General features: G+C 49.6%; 1 protein-coding gene across 1 annotated transcript in view; it reads left to right on the top strand.

Moving 5' to 3' along the window:
* CLMP (CXADR like membrane protein) overlaps positions 1–15,820 on the top strand; it is a 456,485-nt gene that overhangs the window by 376,445 nt on the left and 64,220 nt on the right. The window contains exons 3-5 of the mRNA XM_069614088.1: positions 13,127–13,328; positions 14,231–14,398; positions 14,488–14,604. Of these exons, the coding sequence (XP_069470189.1) occupies positions 13,127–13,328; positions 14,231–14,398; positions 14,488–14,604 (487 nt within the window). The remainder of the gene's footprint in view (positions 1–13,126; positions 13,329–14,230; positions 14,399–14,487; positions 14,605–15,820) is intronic.

The raw sequence follows: 15,820 nt of genomic DNA, 5'->3' as shown, positions 1-15,820 counted from the left end.
AGTCTCACGCAGAGCAGGGACAGCATGGGCAGTGCAAGGCAAGTTTCAGTCTCACACGGAGCAGGGACAGCATGGGCAGGTGCAAGGCATGTTTCCTCCAGTTATACAAAGCAGGGACAGCATGGGCAGGTGCAAGGCATTTTTCCTCCAGTTACAGAGCAGGGACAGCATGGGCAGGTGCGAGGCAGGTTTCAGTCTCACACATAGCAGGGGTGGCATGGGCTGGTGCAAGACAAGTTTCAGTCTCACACAGAGGAGGCGGCATGGGCAGGTGCAAAGCAAGTTTCCGTCTCACACAGAGCAGGGACTGCATGGGCAGGTGCAAGGCAGGTTTCCTTCAGTTACAGAGCGGGGACAGCATGGGCAGGTGCAAGGCAAGTTTCCATCTCACACAGAGCAGGGACAGCATGGGCAGGTGCAAGGCAAGTTTCCGTCTCACACAGAGCAGGGACAGCATGGGCCGGTGCAAGGCAAGTTTCCTCCAGTTACACCGAGCAGGGACAGCATGGGCAGGTGCAAGGCAAGTTTCCGTCTCACACAGAGCAGGGACAGCATGGGCAGGTGCAAGGCAAGTTCCTCCAGTTACAGAGCGGGGACAGCATGGGCAGGTGCAAGGCACGTTTTGTCCAGTTACACCGAGCAGGGACAGCATGGGCTGGTGCAAGGCAAGTTTCAGTCTCACCCAGAGCAGGGATGGCATGGGCTGGTGCAAGGCAAGTTTCAATCTCTCCCAGAGCAGGGATGGCATGGGCAGGTGCAAGGTAAGTTTCAGTCTCACACAGAGCAGGGACAGCAGGTGCAAGGCAAGTTTCAGTCTCACACATAGAAGGGACAGCATGGGCAGATGCAAGGCAAGTTTCAGTCTCACACAGAGCAGGGGCGGCATGGGCAGGTGCAAGGCAGGTTGCAGTCTCACACAGAGTAGGGACAGCATGGACAGGTGGAAGGCAGGTTTCCTCCAGTTACACCGAGCAGGGACAGCATGGGCTGGTGCAAGGCATGTTTCAGTCTCACCCAGACCAGGGACGGCATGGGCAGGTGCAAGGCAAGTTTCAATCGCACACATAGCAGGGACAGCATGGGCAGGTGCAAGGCAAGTTTCAGTCTCACACATAGAAGGGACAGCATGGGCAGGTGCAAAGCAAGTTTCAGTCTCACACAGAGCAGGGACAGCATGCATGGGCAGGTGCAAGGCAAGTTTGAGTCTTACACATAGAAGGGACAGCATGGCAGGTGCAAGGCAAGTTTCAGTCTCACACAGAACAGGGACTGCATGGGCAGGTGCAAGGCAAGTTTCAGTCTCACACATAGAAGGGACAGCATGGGCAGGTGCAAGGCAAGTTTCAGTCTCACACATAGCAGGGACAGCATGGGCAGGTGCAAGGCAAGTTTCAGTCTCTAACAGAGCAGGGATGCATGGGCAGGTGCACAGTAAATTTCGGTCTCAGATAGAGCAGGGACAGCATCGGCAGTGCAAGGCAAGTTTCAGTCTCACACAGAGCAGGGACTGCATGGGCAGGTGTAAGGCAAGTTTCAGTCTCACACATAGCAGGGACTGCATGGGCAGGTGCACGGCAAGTTTCATTCTCACAGAGAGCAGGGGTGGCATGGGCAGGTGCAAGGAAATTCTCTATCTCACACAGAGCAGGGACAGCCTGGGCTGGTGCAAGGCAGGTTTCAGTCTCACACAGAGCAGGGATGGCATGGGCCGGTGCAAGGCAAGTTTCAGTCTCACACAGAGCAGGGACATCATGGGCAGGTGCAAGGCAGGTTTCAGTCTCAGGCAGAGCAGGGACAACATGGGCAGGTGCAAGGCAGGTTTCAGTCTCAGGCAGAGCTGGGACAGCATGGGCAGGTGCAAGGCAGGTTTCAGTCTCACGCAGAGCAGGGGCAGAATGGGCAGGTGCAAGGCAGGTTTCAGTCTCACACAAAGCAGGGGCAGCATGGGCAGGTGCACAGCAAGTTTCGCTCTCACACAGAGCATGGACAGCATGGGCAGGTGCAAGGCAAGTTTCAGTCTCACACAGAGCAGGGACAGCATGGTCAGGTGCAAGGCAAGTTTCAGTCTCACACAGAACCGGGACAGCATGGGCAGGTGCAAGGCGGGTTTCAGTCTCAGGCAGAGCAGGTACAGCATGGGCAGGTGCAAGGCAGGTTTCAGTCTCACGCAGAGCAGGGGCAGCATGGGCAGGTGCACAGCAAGTTTCAGTCTCACACAGAGCAGGGACAACATGGGCAGGTGCAAGGCAAGTTTCAGTCTCACACAGAGCAGGTGCAGAAGGAGCAGCACCCGGGCATGTTTCGGTCATGCGTAGAAAGAGTACAGGATAGGCAGACATAGCAGTCTAGTTGCTACTGACAGACAGGCAAATCAGGTAGAACTAACTCCAATTGGGCCTGTGGGCTAGTGTGTGCTATATAAGTGCATCGAATCAATCGCTCAATCACTTGGACATTACATCATGTGCATGAGCAGCTCTGTCTTGACTGTATTCTAGACAAAACATGTGAGGCTAAACAAACAAAGGTCTTGAGGTTCATACCCTCTGACTTTACTTGCCTGTTCGACTGTTCCCTTCTTGCACCTTATATGGTTGTTTAATGCGCTCTTGTACATCCCCCTTTCCCATTGGGCAGACAGGAAACCTCAAAGAGAATCCCAGTTGTATCTTCATCAATCAAGGATTGACTGGGATAAATAACATGAGAAAGATATCTTAATTATGTTATGTTTTATTTGTAGTTACTGGGATTTACAACACACACTGCTGCCATTTGCAAGGCCTCCAGGCGCTCAAGTGGATTTGAAATGAATGGGGGTCACTTACATTAGTGAGGCATCACAAAAGCAGTCAAATGTCTGGAGTCGGATGCAGTTGAAACTGGTAGTATGCAGCTCTTAAATCCAGCGTTCAAAAACACTTCGCATTCACCACCTTTGAAATAAGGGCTTTGGTTCTGGCAAGGGATGGTAATCCACCCAAATTGCTGCATTAAGTCCACTCAAGTCTACACACAGGCAAAGCTCTCTGTTCTTCTTTCTCGCCACCACCACTGGTGATAACCACAACAACTCAATTGGTTTGATTATTTGGTCCTTGACCATATCCTCCAAGAGATCAGCAAGTTCCTTCCATACGTTAAAAGGAACAGCCCTTTCACCTTGTCTAGCAGGTTCTGCATTGTGCTTCAATTTAATCCGATGCATAAAACCTTTTATGATTGCAAGCCTATCGTCAAAAACTGCATCATGCTCTTGAAGAATCTTCTCCAATTCACATTTGTCAGGTATAGCTAAAAAATGTTCCTCACGGCTCAGATCCAAAAACATCCTCAACCGTGCCTGCATTTGCCAACCATGCTCATTAATACATTTCGTGCCCACATAAATCCTGTCTCCAGCATAGCATCCCTTAAATTCTAGTTGTGCATGAAAATACCCCAGTATTGTAATGCTCTCTCCTTCGTACGGCTTTTCAGCAATCCGGGATTTCATCAAACCTATATGTCCAAAATTCACTTGGTAAGTTTCCTGGGATATTATACTGACTGTGGCCCCTAAGTCTGCTACCTGGTTAACATATGTCCTGCAAATCTTCACTATACATCCTAGTAATCTTTTCATTTTACCTGTTGCACTTGTTGTGCTGACCATCAGCACAATGTTCTTGCTACTGCTATTATCGTCTGCATTACTTTCCGCTGCAAAGTTCACCCGACCTCCTCTGCCCCAACCGCAGGTCTACGCAAAATGACCAATGCAAATGCACACGCCACTTTCCCTGCCCGACGCTGAACACAATGTGCTGGATGCGATACGACCCATACTGCACAACCGTAACACTCCCTAGTGTCACGCGTGACGCCTCTTCCTCTTCTCCTGCATTTATTCCTCCTGCTCTTGACTGTGCCCTTATGTTCCTGTCATTGATATAAGAACAAGATGGGTTTTCACCACTTTGCTTATCCAATTCCTTAATACCCCATCTGGACACTTGCATAGTTTTTGCAATGTGCACCACCTGATCCAACTTAACTGTTCTTGAATTCATTTGTTGTTGCAATGCAGCAAAATGTGATCTCTCAGATGCTGGTCCTTCAAATGCTCAAACTCACAATCTGCTGGCCATATCCTTAGAGCAGCGACATACCCCTGCACTGGCTCTTCTGCGCCCTGCTGGCGAGTGTCAAAGTGCTGCCTCCGTACATTCACCCAGATCTTCTGCCGCCACTTGTGCCGCGGCAAATGGTGAACCGCAGTCTGTCCTGCCAGATCCAGGGCATTAACCAACAACGCAGCCTTCTTTTCCGGTTTATATCCCTAGCTGCTAAATAACTTTCAAATGCCCTAATCCCCACACCCCACTTCACTGGTTACAGTGCCTGGGCCTGTTCCATGCTTGCCATTATGCCTGACACAACTTGTAAAATAAACTTGAACGGCTTTTTTAACAGTCTTTTGGCGCCCTCGTGTGGCTAATTATTTCCTCACGTCCACCTTCAATTTTTCTCTGTAGTACGAGGCACCCCTGATCAGGCTCCTGAACTCGCTGCAAGCCCCCGGGAGGCCACTAATCGCGCACAGGACCAGGCCCCAGCCGTCACCGGTCAAACACCCCGCCCCCCACCTTCCGTTCTCGTGTCCGTGGCGTGGGGCGCAGGGGCACCTCGTGATCCTAGCACCCCACTTCCCTACTGCACAGGATAAAAACGCAGGTGTGGCTTTGGATCTAAATATTTTATGTGGCCTGCCGAGAGTGGGCTCGAAGCGTTTATTTATGTATTGGTGACTGTTAGGCTCTTATGCAGGTAGCAAACACTTTTTCAAAGCGTCCACATGGCAACAGGGAGGGGGCAGGCGGAGGAAATACAATGAAATACAAGAATGATAAATAAATAATTGAATTAATTAAATACAACAAGTAAGAAGAGCAATGGGGAGGGGAGACGAAGCTACTATGCCTTGTGAGTGTTCAGAACGTGCAAGTGCCGAGCGGAAAGGGTGTGGGAGGGGTGCTGGGGTGCTCATGGAGAGCAGCAGGTGAAGTGCTGGGAAGAAGAAAGCCTCCCTTTCTACACCATATCCTCAACAGAAAGAAGAAGCGGGACTTCTGCTGAAACCTTTATCAATAATGAACGCCTCCCCGTGCAGGTCCTGGGGCAGACCCTGCTCACGCCCCTTTGTTTAGAATGCCCATGTATCCTCAGGACATTTTTCTCCAGTTCCCTCCTTCCCACCCCCCCCCTCTCCCAGCCCTCCCGGAGTGCGCTGCTGCAGGGGCGTTCCTGTATTATCAATGGTCCCTTCCAGCTTCTTCGCAGCTCTTAAAGACACTGAAAATCAACAGATTTGCACTAAAATGTCTACAGGAATGCAAGCTACAGGGATAGTATTGGTAAGCAATATGTAGGCTGTGTTATGTTACTGTGCAAGGCTTTTATACTGCACCAAATCAGCACTGTGGTGGTCTCGGGGAGCCCGCTATGCCAGTCAGAGGCACAAGAATAGTTTCTTTACCTCCTTATCGTTTTGTAGAAAATGTTCTTCACTCCCTAGCGTCACCTATTTGTGCATTAAATGTATTTATGAAGGGCTGACCTAGTTTTGGGGGCATTTATAGCAAAAGAGAAGAGGAAAACAGCCGTTCAAGGCCGCATTTAGCAACAAAAGCCGAGCCTTGGCAGGCCCTTAAACCACCACCCCTTGCCAGGGAGATGGCGTTGCACCCAATGCCCTCTGGCACGATAGAAGGCAGGCACTCGACATGCTAGCTGGGGAATGCCCCTTCCTGGCTGCTAGCCTTTCATAACCCACTGCTCTGGCCAATATCTCCAAATGAGATGTCCCTGAGAATGAGGCAGCCCCCACCTGTCCCTCCCAGCTGCGGATGACACTCAGCTCATCTTCAGGCTACCCTCGGCCTCCTCCTCTCCTTCCCTCATCTCTGTCTGTCTGCTATCCAGCAGTGGTGTGCCGCCAATGACCTCTGCCTTAATGCCCGTAAAACTGAGATTCTACTCATCGGCACACCAGCTCCCTCCTTTCCTGTAGCTCTCTGGCCGGCCTCTCTTGGCCCCCTTCCTGCTCCCACCTGCAAGGCTAAAAACCTCAGGGTCATCTTCGACTCCACACTCTCCTTCTCTCCTCACATCTCTGACATCTCTAAGAAGTCACACTACCAGCTGCACCTCCTCAGAGGTATTATTCCTTTCCTCTCCTTCCCCCAGAAGCTCACTGTCTCCAGAGCTCTGGTTCTCTCCAGGTTGGACTATTGCAACAGCCTCTTTATAAATCTGCCTGCTTCTACTGTCCGCCCTCTGCAACTTATCCAGAACAGAACTGCGAGACCTGTCCTCGGCCTCAAGCCCAGGGATCGTATCTATCCAGGACTAAAATCTCAGCACTGGCTCCCGGTGGCAGCGAGGATTAAGTTCAAAACCTTCTGCATCATCGACAAGGCCTTCTGGGGCCTGGGGCCTCAATACCTTCAACTCTCTCTTCCTAAATACCTTCTTTCTCGTGCTCTTCGCTCATCTGCCTCAAACTCCCTCCGGGTCAGTCGCTTCTCCAAGCAACGAGTTTGTGGTAGATCTCTTTCTTCGGCTGGGGCCTCCCTCTGGAACAGCCGTCCTGAAACTTGAGGAGAATCATCTTGGGTTCCGGAAGCACCTCAAAACCTTTCTCTTTGCGTCTGCTTTTTCTCCTCCTTTCCCTTGCTGACTTCCTAGCTGACACTGTAACTGTACTGGTTACCTGGCCACCCTCTGATCTCGGGCCCAGGTCCCCTCCCCCGCCAGTCGCACTCGTGCACTGCCTTCCTGGCAACCCCCGGACTTGGCGACTGTTTTCTGTATCCCTATAGTCCCACTACCAGCACTTGACACCTGACATCTGCACTTACCTTTTCACTTGCCACCTGCCGGCCCTACTTTTACTTATTGTTTATTTATTGTTTATTTATTTTCTTATCCCATGTACTGCACGGTCCTCTCCCCCTTCCCCACTGCATGTCTCCTCCCTCCCATTCCCAAACACAAGCGCAATCTGAATGTCACCTGGCCTAGCAAGATTGGTGTCTCTGTCTTCAACTCTGTTACCCCTCCGATGCCTCGTCGCGCCATTGAAACACTTGGATATAGGCGTGTTATAAATGCCATATCATATCATAACATCTCCAAAACCATTCCGAGCCCAGAAACCTTCTCTGTCTCTTATGTAAAGAAGTTGGCAGCTCTTGGCACTTAACTATCCTGCACGCGCTCCCTGCTGTTCTCATACCGCCCTCAGGCCTCCATGTCCTTGGTAAACTACCCCAAGTCATTCTTCTACTTACCCCCAGTTCTCCCCGCCTACCTTAAATCTCCCCAGTTGAGGAAGACGCGCTGCCCGTAGAGCTGCTTCATCCCAGACGTTTCCTGTATTTACAAGGTTCATAACAGAGCTCCCTGAACATCAGGATGCAGGGCCACTGACCCAGTCCCCTCGGCTCGACTCTCCGGGCGCGGCCTTCTAGAACCACCCGGACAAGAGGCTAGGAGTCCAACCCTGAAGGCCCAGGCAGCAAAGCATGCAGAAATAGACCGAGGTGGGGAAGAAAAAGGCAGTGACACATCCTGAACCTTGCCCAGGGTCCCAGAATTACACTTCTGCCATTTTCCAGTAGCACTTCCTTTGAGGCGCTCCAGAGATGGACTGACGGGCATATCCATCTTTCCTCTGGAAGAGCAGGAGATTTCAGGGAAAGGAGTGGCCTGGGCAGAACCCTTCCCTGGACCCCTTGCTCTGGACACGCACCAATTTTCAATCTCAGGCTAATTGTTTTCTTAATCGTTTTGCCTGTGGTATTTGCAACCTTTGCTTCATGTGCACAGGGGGCTTCAGAACTTGACAGCTGCCCCCTCCCCCACGCACTTTTATAGGAGCCCCACTGTGCATGTTGACAGGGGATATTGTTGAAGGGTTTCGAAAAGGAGTGTTTTGTGAGTCTCCACCCAAAGAAACTAGAAGCTAAGTGGTTCCATTTTAAATCCCCTTTTTAGATTTTTAGGAACTGAAAGTGTTCAGTGTTCTTCTGCTCATCCCTTAATGATTGATAATGGCCCCAAAGGTGGGCCCTTAGGATTTCCCTGCGGCTCCGTCCCTGCAGGTCCTCCCTATGTGTGTTATTTATTTATTTATGTACTTATAAAGTGCCGAAAGCCCGCAAGCATTGGGACGCATCACATAGAACTGGGTTTGACTGCTATTGAAGTCTCCTTGCACATGGGCGAGTCTCCCCTGCTGAAGAGCCAGTGCCGGGGGATAGACACCGATGGGGGGTGTTGGCTGCTCCCCTCGAATATCTCAGTCTCTTGTATTTACAGCAGCTCAGATAGGCCGCTTGGCATTTAGGGTGAGGCGTCACTTGTTACGGGCGGAATTTGGAATAAAAGGGGTCACCCCCATGTATAGGGCTCCCACACAGCTGGAGTCCAATGTATTTAATAGCAGTAACACACGACACATTAACTGCACACCACACCAAGGTTGTGTATCTTGACGTGTGCCCCTTCTATTAACTTGATGACACGTTCCCCACGTGTCCTCTTAGACGTGACTTTAGCACGAGCCCACGAGGGGCTTAAGTCACAACATCCCACGGGTTTAGAATTGAAAGCTAAGAAGAAGCTGTGAAGAACCGAGTCTCTCCTGGTTTTCTCTGCTCCCCCTCCTGGCGATGAGCCTCACGTGCTGGAAGAATGCTCAGAACACTTCCAAGTTGTGCATTTACCGCAATTCATGTCTCTATTGCATTTCTTGCCTCAATGCCTCTCGTTTCACCGTGATGCCGCCAGGGACGTCATTTAGGTGTTGCCAGGGGTCACAACTGCGACCCCTGTGGTCTCCTTGATACCCCTAAAAAAAAAGTAAAAACAGAAGTTTTTGTTTTTTTGTGCAAGCTCCTGGGCTGTGGCCAGCAGCACTATGTGGCTCTTTCATTCTGGAATTCTATACAATAATTGCTAGACTCATTAAAGGTTTATTTCAGGCACACTTGGGGGGGGGGCTGAGCCAATAAATTAGTCTGTTCTTAAACACCTCAACTCAGCCTTTCATCCTTCTGAAGTGGATAAATAAGTAGCAACAAAGGGTGGGTGATATTGTATGTACATTTTATTCTATATAAAGTGCTTAAGCGTAAGTGCTATTTAATAACACATCATTATCATTTGATCATAGACGTCTGCTTGCATTTACAGTAATTTGGTAATATGGACCTATACACACTGATCTTAACAATACATATGGCGATCCATTCTTGTATGAAATGTATATCACATTATAGTGATATCGTAACTATATTTTTCGTAGTGTACAATGCTATGTGATGCCACTTCCTGTTTTGTCAAGGGGTGAAAGGTCGCATTCCATCACTTCCCTTGATATTGCTTTGAGATGGGGTCAAATGACAACACTCCCTGTGATGTCATTAGAGGTCAAGGGTCGTGTGATGTCACTTCCGCTACCCCTGGCATTTTGGTGGAATGACGTCCCTGGATGCCGCTGGGCTCTCTCTCCTCTTGCCTGGAAGCACGGGAGGGGTCTCCCAGGCCTTTCCCCCCCTGTCCATCTCTATTTTCCCACCTCAGCATCCCCCGCCACTTTCCTTGTGTGTCAACCTTTCACAATAGTGCATTCCCCTAAGTACCCCCACTTGCCTGTTGAGATTTTCACTGTGCCCTGTGACCTTTCTTCCTTGGTAAGAGGATGTCTCTTAAGTGTCATCAATCAGGCTCTCTAAGTGCTGGTATAGTAAAGAAGCCCAGGTCCATCTCTGCAGCCCCCAGCCTACCACTCTGGGACCCAGTGTTAGGCAGAATCCAGTGCAGTTCCCTTAGGGAGCACTACACCAGATTAGGACTACAGGTGAGAGCAATAAATCCCCTTTGGTATCAGTCTGTACCACAAAGATTTAGTTGGTAGCTGTGGCTGAGCAGTCAGACTTATCTCAAGAGGGAGATGAGCAGTATTCAGAGTTTACACAATAGGTATCACAGTACTATGGAACAAGGAAACACTGACCAAAGCTTTGTATCAAAAAGAGGATATATTTATTCTATACACATCTAGTTCAACACATAAATCACAGTTGATAAAGTAAGTTAAGTTCAGTCAAGGAAAAGTATATACAACTCCCTATTCAATTGTAGACAAGTTTGCGGTAGAGTGAAAACTGAGCAAACCGGCACAGTGAAAACCAACTACAAATGGCACTCTATCAATTTAACGAAAGGGAGGGAAAGCACAAGTTAAACTGAAATATCTTCAGACACCCCCTAGCAACACTTCCTTGAAGTTTTGTGAAAAAGTAATGCACAGTGACACTTTAGCAGAAAGATAAGTGAATGAAAACTGAGCAAAATGGAACTCCACAAGTTAAAACAGTAGGAAGGAAGAGGGGTTTAGAAGATTCAGGTGTATCAACACATTTCTCATTGAAAACCCATCTAGTGAGAGCAGATCTAACAAATCAGCCAGAGTCAATAGGCCTGAGCCAGAGTCAGTGGTACAGGACCAAGAGCTTAGGAGCAAAAATGTTCTTGTAGCTGCAGTCAAGTCTTTGGTAAACGAATATTGAAAAGGTAGATGCGAGGGCGAAAGACAATGTTAAGAGAGAGGACGGCCAACCCAACAAGTAGTTAAAGGATTTAAAACACCTTTAGGGCTACCACGGGGAAAGGTAGGCCTGGCGGAACAATGTACCTTAAACGTGAAGCAGTGGCTCCTGCGGTGGCGGTTGTTCCTGGTAGTTCCTGCAGTTCGAGGGGTCAAGCAGAGGAAGAGAGACTCTCGTCGTGGAGGAAGGTTCGAGTCACTGCATTACACAGGGATGAAACCAGCCGCGGTGCTGATAAACAAAGTTTAAAAGGTACGCTCCTTTTAATCGCAGTCCGGGTCGATAGCTGCCTGGCTATCTGGTCTCCAAGTGCTGGGCACTGTCGATTCGACCAAGGTAGGTCCGGAGGAGCGATGGGTGAACTGGTTGTTCCCACAAGCTCAAGGGAAGAAGGCTCTTTCGATGAAGATCTCCTCTCGTTGTGTGGAAGAAAAGTGGTGAGAGGATCCAGCAGGGCTTCACCGGTGGTGTAGCTGCTGAAGATGTCTGTGGCTTCTCTCCCCTTCGATTCCGTAGTTCCAGTGGTGACGTCTTGCTCTTCCAGTCCTCAGGACCCTGCTTTTATGCAGAAAGAGACCCATTCATACAGCCTAGCTGTCATTCACACAGTGGAGTGGTCTTCTTGGCGGTAGATCCTCCAGCCTATCAGGTTAGAGTGCGACCTGAGTTGCTGCGACAACTCTGTCCAGGGGTTCTACTCCCCCTCCCAAACAACAGACCCACCCCAGACTCAGAGGCGCCAAAAGGAGGGCTTCTTGGCAGAGGCCCGCCAAAAGAGTGAACAAAGGATCCCCGACCTGGGTTAGGAGTTTAGAGTAAGACACGAGAAAGAAGTTATATTAAAGTTCTGGCAAATAAAACCTACCGGAGTAAAGTTAATAATAAAATAAACCGGCGGTATGTTAGAGGCTGTCAGTAAAAGTGTTAGCATCGAACAATGGGAAAATCCCATAGGAAAATATTTGCGGTTGAATATTTTTGGTAGTAACCACTGCCACCAGCCAGAAACTTTAGAGAGCGGGACTTTAAGGTAACCCCACGAAAATGAACCCAAGGGAAAAAGTATTAACCCTTTCCAGTACCTCCATAGTAAGATGGATTGGACTGGTTAAGTTCGTAAGATTTGACTAGTAAAGTCAATGGGGACTTTACGTGCCCTGGGAGACAGTAGTCAGTCCCAGGGTATGGAGTCTATGTTTGGGGGTCGCTACGACACCCCTGTGTTACTGCACTGAGGGTGCTGTGTAACACATGTGAATAAAGATGGTTCCTATGGGTGAGAGAAAATCCCATAGGCATTAAACATAAACATAGCCTAGAACACACATAGCAAACATGCCTAAGAGTAGGAAAAATAGTCTCACTCTTAGCAGGTAAAAAGAAACAAACCCTTCAAATCCAGCAAAGCTGCTGGGGGACTCTATAGGTAAGGGAAATTAGCTATAGAATGAGAATTCTCCCTAACACCCAGTGTGCTTGCAGTGACTTTGGGGTACCTCTTCCTTGGGAGCTTAAAACCTCTGAAGGAAAAGCACAGCAACCGAGCCTCTCTCAAAGTCGGAGAGGAACCTAGGATCCAAACCCCAGAAAAAATATTTTAAAAAAGGCCTGGGGCCTGTGACATGGGGTCTACATCGGGGTTTCCATCTAAGTGGGGTACTTCTATCTATGCCAGTAGTTTAGCAAATTTGTTGATTTTTTTCAATCCATGGGAGACTCCTTTGTGCACCCCATCCTTTTTTATTTCTAGTAGATGTTTGTTTCTGCTCTTTACCCTGAAGCTTCCGCGCCCCCCCCCCCCCCCCCCATTAATCGGGCCTGGTGTCAATGTCACATGCCTTCTTATGATCATAAGAAAGGTCCAAACGCGGGGAAGTGATTCATGGCCAAGCAGCAGGCTGATATCTGCCAGACCACCCCCACCCTCCTCCCCTGGCCAGTCTGCCCGCCCCCACACTGCCTGCACCCACCATCCCTCAGCCCGACCCCGGCCTTCACCGTGTGGCCTCCAGGCCTCGGCAGGGACCCGCTTCTCTTTCTCTCCACCTTCAGAATCTGGGGACCTCAGCAATGTTGGCTCCCTGAGGGGATGGGTTGGAGGGGGCTTCAAGGAGGGAGGGGGGGGGTCACATTCATGCTCCAATGACTGATCTCAATTTGGCGTCCTGCGATTTATTATCGACATATATATTATATATACTCCGGGGCAAATTCTGACAGTTTGTTAAAATTAAAAGTTTTAAGAATGAACACATTGCAGGATAATTCCATTTGCTCTAGGAAAGATTGCTTAAGTCTCATGCCCTCGATGGAGAGTGAGTGGCCTTCGTGAAGGCATTCCCTGCCCGCCCTAATGGCATGTCCCATTCCTGCATGACACATGGGGTTAAGGCGGGAAAGGGCATTGTGGGAGGGCGAGCTGCACCGTCCCGCTCACGTGCCTGTGATTATCTGCCCCACCCCCACAGGTGATCACCTACAGCGGCGGATCCGTCTACAAGGACCTGATCGAGAGCATGAGAGGCCGTGTCTCCTTCGTGTCCAACTTCCTGGCAGGAGATGCGTCCCTGCAGATCCAGGCCCTGCAGCCGAGCGATGCAGGCCAGTACATCTGCAAGGTCAAGAACGCGGGCAAGTACGAGTGGAGCTACATCACGCTGCAGGTGCTAGGTGAGTGCACGCAAGCTCGGGTGTCAGACTGTTCCCGTAAAAGGGGGCTTGGGCAGGGCTTCCTGGGCTTCTAGAGAAGCGGGTCTTTCTTAGAGCTGTGGCTTGAGTAAAAGTAGAACGCAACCTCCTCTTACATGCACACACACTGACTGGCATGTGCTTCTCACCCATAACCGCCCGTCCCATCGTGCCCCCAGGGGGGGACTGGCCTATAGAGAACTCTGGAGATTTCCCACAGGCCCTCTGCACCCTGGACAGGGGTGGACTGGCCTGTATGAAACTCTGGAGATTTCCTGCTAGACCCCTGCATCCTGGGCAGGGGTGGACTGGCCTATAGGGAACTCTGGAAATGTCCCAACGGGCCTCTGCACACTGGGCAGGGGTGGGCTGGCCTATAGGAAACTCTGGAGATTTCCCTCTAGGCCTCTGCATCCTGGGCAGGGAACTCTGGAAATGTCCCACCAGGCCTCTGCACACTGGGCAGGGGTGGGCTGGCCTATAGGAAACTCTGGAGATTTCCCGCTAGGCCTCTGCATCCTGGGCAGGGGTGGACTGGCCTACAGGGGACTCTGAAGATTTCCCACTGGGCTTCTGCACACTGGGCAGGGATGGACTGGCCTACAAGGAACTCTGGAGATCTCCCGCTGGGCCTCTGCACCCTGGGCATCTTTTGTGTAGCTTCCTGAAAATGTGTAATATGGGGTCACTTTGAAAATGAATTCCAGGGCCTTGTTTGGTTCCCAGCCGACTCCTGCTTGCCAGGCACTTTCTGTCATGTACCGCACACACTTGACCTCTTGAGTGCACATAGTTTAGTAGCAAGTGGGTAGAGGAAGAGCCAATTTGCTGAGCTACAGTGAGGAATGTGTGGACCAGGGCTAAGAATATTTCCTTCCTTGCAGTCAAACCTTCAGAGCCCAAGTGCTGGACGGAGGGACTTCTTTCCGTGGGCGAGAACCTGAGTTTACACTGCAAGTCCGCAGCGGGCACAGAGCCCATCATGTACCAGTGGCAACGAATTCATGACCGCGAGGGAAAGCTCGGGCCTCTCCCGCCAACATCACGGTTCGGTGAGTGATCCTGCTCTGTCTGGCAACACACATAAAAGCCTGTGCATTCCTAAAATACAACTGTTTCTCTTTCTGAATTCTTTCCGCAGGATCCGAGGGGCACGTGGTGCTGCAGAACCTGAGTAGCACAGATAACGGGTCCTACCGCTGTCTGGTAACGAACGAAGCGGGCAAAGGAAGCTGCGATGTGCAGGTGGTGGTGCAAGGTGAGTAGCGCATTCGCCTCACACAGTGGTTGAGTATAAAATTGACTCCCCAACATTCCCCCAGATTCCACAACCAGAGCATTCCACAATATGGAACATACCCTGCCTAGATCTATCTGTAGGACCCTGTTAAAGATCAATGAGGACTCACAAAACAAGTATGTTTTAGTCTTTTTTGTCTAAACGTAAAGGAAGTCAGATCTTGTGAATCCTTGTGCAACGGGATTGAGAAAAATGCATTTTCAAATCGATCACTGTGAAATACTGAGCCTCAACTGGGACGCTGTACAATATTGTCGCAGGATTATGAACTAAAGGAAACTCTGCCACTACAATCTGATTAAGAGGTTGCAAATCGTGGATGAATCTCCACAACCTCCGTTTAGATTTTTAATCGGGAACACCGCAGTATATCACCATAATTCCGATGTTACCAGGATCCCCTGATTCTTCAGTGCCGAAATAGTCTGCAATATACCTTCATCAGTTTCTCAGGAGATGGGGTACTGCTTTGCTCTGGGTAAAATTTCTCCTGGTTTGAGTTTTATTTTAACCTCCCCTTTCCCCTTCAATAAACCTATGTCATTGGGGCCTGTGGTCCATAAGGCACTTGGCACCTTTTCTAGATCTTCCTGAAAAAAATCCTGGTCATTGCTGCACTATCACCATTCGCTGTGCGATCTCTCTCTTCTCGATCCTTATCCAATGCGTCATGCTCATGAAGAACACCACATCATCATCGATACATTTGTTTCTGAACATATCTTCATCTGTTATGTCAGTCAATCTGTGCCCCTATTCAAGCGCTATGACTATTCTCCATGACCTTCCTTCATCGTCTACCCCTTCAAGCATTGCTATCACTCCTCGTACTATAGCTGCTTCCATCTCTGTAAGGATAGTCTGTCCATCCTCCTCATCCATAGATATTCGTAGTCTAAATAGAAATTCATCAGGTATCCTCACAATCTTCCCAACCAGACAGGGTAGCCATGTGAGCAAAATGCTTACTCCACATAGAAAGACTTCCGGATATATTGTGACGCCTCACGAGCCACTTGCCCTGTGAACACCAGTATGAACTCTCCCACGTTTAAATAGTGTATTCCTGGAATGGAGAACACTATTCCTTGATCAGTAAATTAAATGCTGTGAATATAACAAAGGAACAGACCTGTCACATTCCCCTATGGAGACCAGTAATTTATCAGTAAAA

Source organism: Ambystoma mexicanum, chromosome 9 (genome assembly GCF_040938575.1).
Source record: "Ambystoma mexicanum isolate Mex_15411 chromosome 9, UKY_AmexF1_1, whole genome shotgun sequence".
Lineage (NCBI taxonomy): Eukaryota > Metazoa > Chordata > Amphibia > Caudata > Ambystomatidae > Ambystoma > Ambystoma mexicanum.
This window is presented reverse-complemented; position numbering and strand designations above follow the sequence as displayed.